Source organism: Haemaphysalis longicornis, unplaced genomic scaffold, assembly GCF_048455015.1.
Source record: "Haemaphysalis longicornis isolate Haplotype H1 unplaced genomic scaffold, Haemaphysalis longicornis Haplotype H1 scaffold_2, whole genome shotgun sequence".
In the NCBI taxonomy this organism is placed as follows: domain Eukaryota; kingdom Metazoa; phylum Arthropoda; class Arachnida; order Ixodida; family Ixodidae; genus Haemaphysalis; species Haemaphysalis longicornis.
The window spans coordinates 74310735-74318006 of NW_027526295.1; the positions used below are offsets into that span (position 1 = coordinate 74310735).

Genomic DNA, 7272 nt, shown 5'->3' on the forward strand with positions numbered 1-7272 from the left:
GAGCAGGACTGGCACCGCAGAGAGGCAGTTCTTACCGGGAGGAACAGCCGGGGGCATGCCGCCCATTGGAGGCGGGGGTGTGGCCACGTGCGCCGGGTAGCCTGCACGATTCATCCTGCAAGACGGACCGGCCATTCGAAGCACTTCGCACCACACTCAAGGAGCTCCCTGACCAAGGCACTAGTGACGATTACGGCTGTGTGCAAAGCATTTGCCCCAAACAACACTCCCCTCAACTGCAAAGTGCATACTATTGTAGGTTGAAATTGCCTAGGTGCAATAAATTATGCTTAACCAGCCGCTATACATCAGATGTTCCCAAAATGCCACAACACTGCCAGCTTTCCACCCATGTACCGCAATCAAACACAGTTTGCTTTTCCAACAAGCAAGTGCCAAAATTACCCCTCGCTTGTACATATTTTTTCCCTTTAGCAACAGCAGCACCCTACTGTTTACTACTTAACGCGCCTGCTAAATGCAGTCACTCAAGTACTAATCCTCCATTTGATTTCTTTCTACAGGTGCCTATTTCCGCCAAAACTAGTCGAGTGCTTCATTACCTATGCTGATGTACTCCCTCACTGCTGGGCTATCTGGCATTACTTCAATCACGCCTCGCAACTTTCCTTATGCAGGTCACGAACTTTTCACAGAACCAACTCCGGAGTCACTTAGTGAGAAAATGCTATCCGTCAATTTCTAGGTGCTAAATGTTATAGGTATCACATATACGTATAATGTGTAAACCACATAAGAATGAGTGAATTGGTTAATACAAACTTCTCAAAAGGTCACTCTAAGGTGATGAGACAGACTGAAGGGGAAAAAGTACACAGTGGTGGCACTACAACCTGGGTTTCCTTACACATGCGACACCCCCAAGCTACAAAACACACAACAAAGCAGCACACATCTTGTTTTCCACTACCACTGAGCCCAACCAAAAGTAAGTTCTTTCTGGCTGCCCAGCTATCTTTTAAGTCTGTCCCTGTTGTGGCATGTAGAAGTGCAGTAGATGTTTAGACCAGTTCAAACACCCTATAAGGCTTATGCACTTGGAACAAGCCAAACAATGGGAGCGGGTAGAGCCACTAGTGGCTCTAGGAGCAAGTGTGCGCATCAAAGATTAAGATCTGCACGTTATCTCTCTCTTGCATGTAAAATAATTAAATACTAGTAAAATACTCCTCCTTTCACATAGAACACCTAACCTTCATCCTCCCAACAGCTCCTGAAGTTCAGTGTTTCTTATAGTAGGGACATTTTTCTGGCAAAAGTGGGACCATCTTCTGGATTTTGACACAAAGTTGAGCCTGTCTGCCTCAAAAGGTTCAAACAGTCAGCTACTGGAGAACGCGCCATTCTCCCACAGAAGTCGGGGTAAGGGTGCAAAAAAGTAAAGCAAGAAATGCAACAGCGCAAAGAAAGAAGCCCAAACATCTTAGCCAAGCACCTACTAGCCCTTCTGACCTCCCGAATGCTGGGCATTTGCAACGGTGTTCAGGGAATATATTCCGATAATTGAGACAAGCGCCCTGTAAATTGCTTTTTGAAAGCACTCTTAGTACCTAAACCCAAAAAAGGGGTGCTCCAAGTTATTTTCAAACCACACGCCATTTCTTTGCAAGCATTCTCCTCGACTTAACTTCAAACTGTGTATCCCAAATTTTGCTCTCAATCACAGTTCCAGCAACTGGCGCAAAAGGTGGCTATGCTACTCAGAAAAAGACCAATAGTTAGCAAATGTAAATTGTAAAATCGATACCAAATGGGGGAGATTTATAAAGCAGGCAATTTGCAGTAGCAACTTTGGAAATTCATATAAAAGAGTACGTCAAATCACTCATTAAGACAAGATGAATTGATCCTGGACAGAATAAATGAGAAGTTTTCCAAACGAATCATTCATTATACTTGTACCCACCAAAAATGCATATGCAGAAACACAGTTTGTTCAATCTGACAGTTTTCAAACAAAAAGAACAGAAGTGATTTTTTTTTTTTTGCTTTCATTTTCATATTTATTCAAACAACCTATTTATTTCTGTAAAAGTGTAGTCTGTGGCAAATTTGCGACATGGCAAAACTTTCTGCCAGGAAATGTTTTCTAGTAAGATATAAGCTAAACCCCCACACAAAAATTTCGGAACATTTTTTTTTCTTTTTAGGTAGTGGCTTGCCCAGTTCAGGCATGAAGGCTAGAAACATAATTCTTCATTCAGATGAAGTATTTTTCGGTTAACCGTCTGGCATCAAAGGAAGAATTTGTGAGCCCATAAACCTTGCTCACACCCAAAAAAATCCTAAATTTGATCTGAATCAAAAGAATACTACCGTAATACTCCAGAGAAAAACTAGCTTCAGTAAAAAGTTCCTGTTATCAGCCTTCAATTTCTTTTTTTCACAGAAAAATATTGCTGGCATGCACATTGATCACAAATTTGCCCATGTTAAGTCAGCCCCAATCACGTCTTGCCCAGACAATAACCATTTCCACATTAAATCCTCTATTCCTAGTTACAGAGTTCTCCTTTTGATGAATAGCAAAATATTAATCACTTACATAGAGATTAAATTGATTATACCAGGATTTAAACATGTCCTTACAACTGCTCCTACAACCTGTACACCGCTTACCACCAGGTTTAATGAATGGTGAGCCCAACGGCTTTTTTAGACTGGACAATTGCTTACGAGTGAAAAACGCTTAGTAGGCATTCTCTCACAGGTAACTTTAACTACACATTTTAAGCTATTAAGAGCAGCTTTCGTGCCTTCTGTAACCGCTGCACCCAATCCCACCAGGTCACGAAATGGAAGCAGCCATACATTGCAGCGTTTAAGACAGACAGCCTGTCAAAGTTGTTTTTCTTTTCTTTTCTTCAATCACAGCCAAAGTTAAAAAGTGGGCATTATTTACCATTGACTGTTAGGCGATGGCTTTCCCAACGCTGGCTGCCAATCACGGTCCTCCATAGGGGGCTTTTAACGCAGCTGGCAACAGAAACAACCATAGAGGTCAACAAAATTATTTAAAAGCAAAATTGCCAAATATGCAACTGTTCTCATAGGCAATCTCTCCAATATAAAATGATTTCACACCACTAAATCTATTTTTACTGATGACTTTTAGATTACATTCTGCCAACACAACCTTCATTTTTATGATTCTGCCTGGAAAACAAAATGGGGCTTTGCACACCAATGTATTACTGCCCGCAATATGATGCGGGGATTAGTGGCTGGCTCGTTTCATCCACTAGAAGATGAACTTGATGAGATTAATTCGTTCCATCTTCTGATTTCAATGCAAGTCACAATATATCGGAAACATACGGCGATGTTTCTGGTTTTCGTTTGGAAAAAGTCAGTAGGAAAATTTTATGCTCACACTATACTCGGTGACAACTTAAGAATGGCACCGGAAGTTGCCGCTGTGCCTTATCACCGTAGCCAGATGTTTTTCCACGCGGCGCAAGTAGGGCGTTACTGGGAATATTTTGAACATGGCGTGAGCCGTTCCCGTGGTTTTTTGGACTTAATATGCTTATAAACGACTCCAGTGACGACAAACAAACTGCGTGAGACAAGGCAGACGATATCACGCATTCATAGCAAACCCCTTTCAAAACATGCGTGCACTGACATCATGGGTCCGGCGCTTTGGCGGAGTGATAGGTGGTGCCGTTCTTGAGTTGTAACCGAGTATAGTAAAAAATTTCAAACAAATAAGGTGAGTTGAACTGGCATAAGAGGCCAGAAACACTTAGTTTGAGAATCATTTTGTTACTTTTAGTAAGCACTGTCTAACCAGAGGATTCCATATCAAATGGAAATACCTAGTTTGTTCTGTTTTTCCACGTGAACAGTGATTGACAATATCAAGCAACAAAAAAACTGTTTAAAAGTATTTCCTGCCCAGAACTCAACTCGTGTCTTGCACGTAGGAAGTATTCCACCCTACTACCTACATGAGCATCAAAAGTGGTAATGCTAACTGGGAGCAGCCCTAGAAATTCTAGTTAGGTGATTTTCACATTTTTCTCACTTTTCGACGCCTCTTGAACCTGCAGAGCATAGTTCATAGCTTTAAGTAGCTGCACTGCTTTCTCACTGTACATGCCGCCTCATTCGTGCTTAGTTGATTAGTTGAAGTATTAGGGCTGTACTTTGCCTTGTCTCTCTGATTCTTAGCGACTAGTAAAAATTGTCTGACTACCTTATTAAATTAAAGGGGCCATGAACACAAAAAAACAACATTGTTCAATATGAAACAACTATCCTTCGGTAACTCACTTAGCTGCATTCCAGTCATGAAAGCCGCTCCTTTAACCAAAAAAAAAAAAAGAATTATTGAAAAACTTTCAAATTTCGTGGTACTAATATAGGCAGGAGTGTCATAATATTGGCCTGCATTAAGAACAATAAAATTGGCATCATTTTTATAGGACAAAGCAGTCTTTTTGACAAACAGAACTTGTGTTTTGTCTTCACGGCCCCTTAAAGCCCCTGCACTGCTTTTCGTTATACATTTTGTTCCGTTTATGCTTAGATGGAGTATTAGCACTGTACTTTGCCCTTTCTGTTCTGCCTTTTCCTGAAATCGAAGTCAGTAGTAAACATTGTCTGATTACCTTAACAGATTAAAGTCTATAGTGTGTAGGCCCATGTTCTGCATTTTTCCCTGCCAATTTAAGCACATTCTTTAATGAGAAAAGTGCATTTGAAAGTACTGCTCCCCTCTCATCATCCTCCCCTCCAATGTGGCGACGTTGGCAAGAGCTCATTTGTTAGACCTTTCAATTTGAATGCGGCTGCATAGTTTATCGTAAGAGCAACATACATGCTGGCAAGGAACTGTTTCCAGGCATGACAGACTTCAGGAGGATGGCTTACGCGATTCGAAAAGGGACATGAAACGAGAAGTTTCGGGTGCACGGTGAAAGCAGAAGCAACAGCAACTCTGCTATTTCGTATCAAAAACACAAGTGAAATCCTTACTCCGCAAATGCCAAGGGGGTGACCTGCACAACAGGTTTCAGCAGACAGATACGGTGGATTCATCTCCAATGCTCACTGTGTTGCTCTCTGTTGTGCTCCCAAGCGATGTGAACGGGGTAAAAAACAAGAACTACAGCAAAACAAGGGCGAATTCGATGCCTCAAGCAAACTGTACCTAGGCCTAGATGGCCTCAATTATTTTAGGTTCATGCATGTTTGACCAAAAGTTAAATGACATGCGCTTAAAAGAGATCCCTTGAAAACACTAATGTTACTCGATCATACACCAAAGCTGATGATGGTTGGATGTTTATGGCGCAAGGCCAACTGGGGCAAAGAGCGCCAAAACAATAATCAATCATACACCAAACTTGACCAAAGCATTCACAAACACAGATTGACCTACCTTGCAACGGTTATGACAGCTGCAATGTAGCGGTTTGGTTAATGTGTTACTGAGGTGATGAAACTTTTTGGCACAGCTGCCTAGTGAGTTGTGTGGAATGAGCCTGTAGGTGCTCTTTCATTGCCATTAGAAGGAATAACGCGACGGTATGCAATCAGCACATGAACCATCACTAACTGTTAATCATAAGACAGATCCCTGACCTCTCATACCTTGAGCCAGGGAGGCAATTTTGTCACGATGACATGACTCCCAAGAAATGGGAGAGTGCTTCAATCGGGCGTTTAGTTTAGTTTTCTAGTTTTTTTAGTTTCATGGTGTTCTTTTTTAGTTCTGTTTGTCTGTTTTCCGTTTAAACATTATGCACCAACACCGGTCCGTGTAGCTCTCTTCTACAGTTCCATTCAATGACTGCTACAGTTCCCAACGGATGTTACAAAGGCCGAATTCATACAGATTTCCCATTTCTTTTGCACAATACTTGAGCGTGGCCTATTGCCGAGTAGCCTATCATAATCCCAGGGTTCGTAAGGCACGGTGCCGAAGCCCAAAAGTTCCCTGTATTCTGTTTACACGGCAGACGAGTTAAACGTTGGGGGCAAGCAGGCGCACGAAAGGACGCGCGATGTTTGACTAGAAAGTAAGGTAGAAGAAATTGGTTGTGGATTTCACGAACTAGACAGGGAAGGCCGCCAAATAATGGCATGTACTAAAGGCGGAACATCAACCTGCTTCGGTGAACGATCTGCCGTGCGCAACTATCGAAACTAGCTGTACTTTCCGATCCATGCTATGTCAAACAACTCGCAAAGTTGACTCACTGAGTCAAAGCAATTGTCTCTTCTGCGTGCGACTGACCCCAGCGATAAGAATACTGTCACAGCGAACACAACAAAGCGATTTTATTCTTCTTGAAACTTCGGACGCCGGGTGATGAGCGTCACCTCATCTAGGCCTAGCCGGGTAATACAGCAGCTGTATAATGCTTACTTGGAGCTGCTGTTGAATTGTACGAAGCATCGTCGACTTACCTCGCTACCGGGTAGTTTCCAAAGTTTACAAGTTGTGGCGATCACCCATAAAACCCACGCACAAAAGCCGCGCGGACGCTTTCACCAACCGCAACCACAGCCAAAACTCCGCAACAGCTCTTTTTTGTTTACAATGCCTGACCAATCAGTTGCTGTTGCTTTTAGTTCGGGTAAGTGCCGCAACTCGCGCGATGCTCGCGCGCTCCTAACTTTCGGTAAGGATGATGATAATGACAATGATCAACTTGTACCGTTCGGAATGGGCGGAAACCAAAAATCAGAGCAGGGAAAAACAAAAAACAATTTTTGTAAGGAAGTTTTAATTGAGGACTGAGTTGGCTTCATGGGGCAAACAGCATGATGTCGAAAAGGCACAGAAGCAGTCGACGGCGTAAGTAATTGGAATGCCGAAGTATCCATCAAGCTAGAAAAAAAAAAAAAAAAACTGGCTGGCGATTACTGTGCGAAATTTGAGTGCAGCGCAAAGTGCAGCCTTCCCGGCGACAGAGCCACGGAGCACAGCTGATGCGTCGGCGTAGCGCACCTCTGGATTCTGGCATCGGCGGCGCCGAATTTCTGTTCGGGCAGCACTTCCTTCGTCTCAGGAAGTGATCGCGTCATCAGCGAACGCACGACGGCGCGCCTTGCTCTGGCGTCATCTCGTAGCGCGTCACCCCCGCGTAGCATATGTCTCGCACGAGCTCGGCACACCGTAACTTTCTTCCTCCGCTTTCCTGCTCTTCGGTGTCCTGTTCTCGGTTACAAGGCCGACGGCGAAGTACGATGCAAAACCACAGGAGACCTGCGCTCTAAAAAAAAAAAAAAAAAGAA

General features: G+C 43.2%; 1 protein-coding gene across 2 annotated transcripts in view; it reads right to left on the reverse strand.

Moving 5' to 3' along the window:
- Bap60 (Brahma-associated protein 60) overlaps positions 1 to 6615 on the reverse strand; it is a 37857-nt gene extending 31242 nt beyond the window's left edge. The window contains exons 1-3 of one of the 2 annotated variants that reach the window (XM_077697998.1): positions 6442 to 6615; positions 2924 to 2997; positions 36 to 115 (exon numbers count right to left, since the gene is read on the reverse strand). In XM_077697998.1, the coding sequence (XP_077554124.1) occupies positions 36 to 115; positions 2924 to 2979 (136 nt within the window). In that variant the 5' untranslated portion in view covers positions 2980 to 2997; positions 6442 to 6615. The remainder of the gene's footprint in view (positions 1 to 35; positions 116 to 2923; positions 2998 to 6441) is intronic. The other variant, XM_077697999.1, reaches the window with a different exon arrangement.
- Between the last annotated feature and the right edge of the window lie 657 nt (positions 6616 to 7272).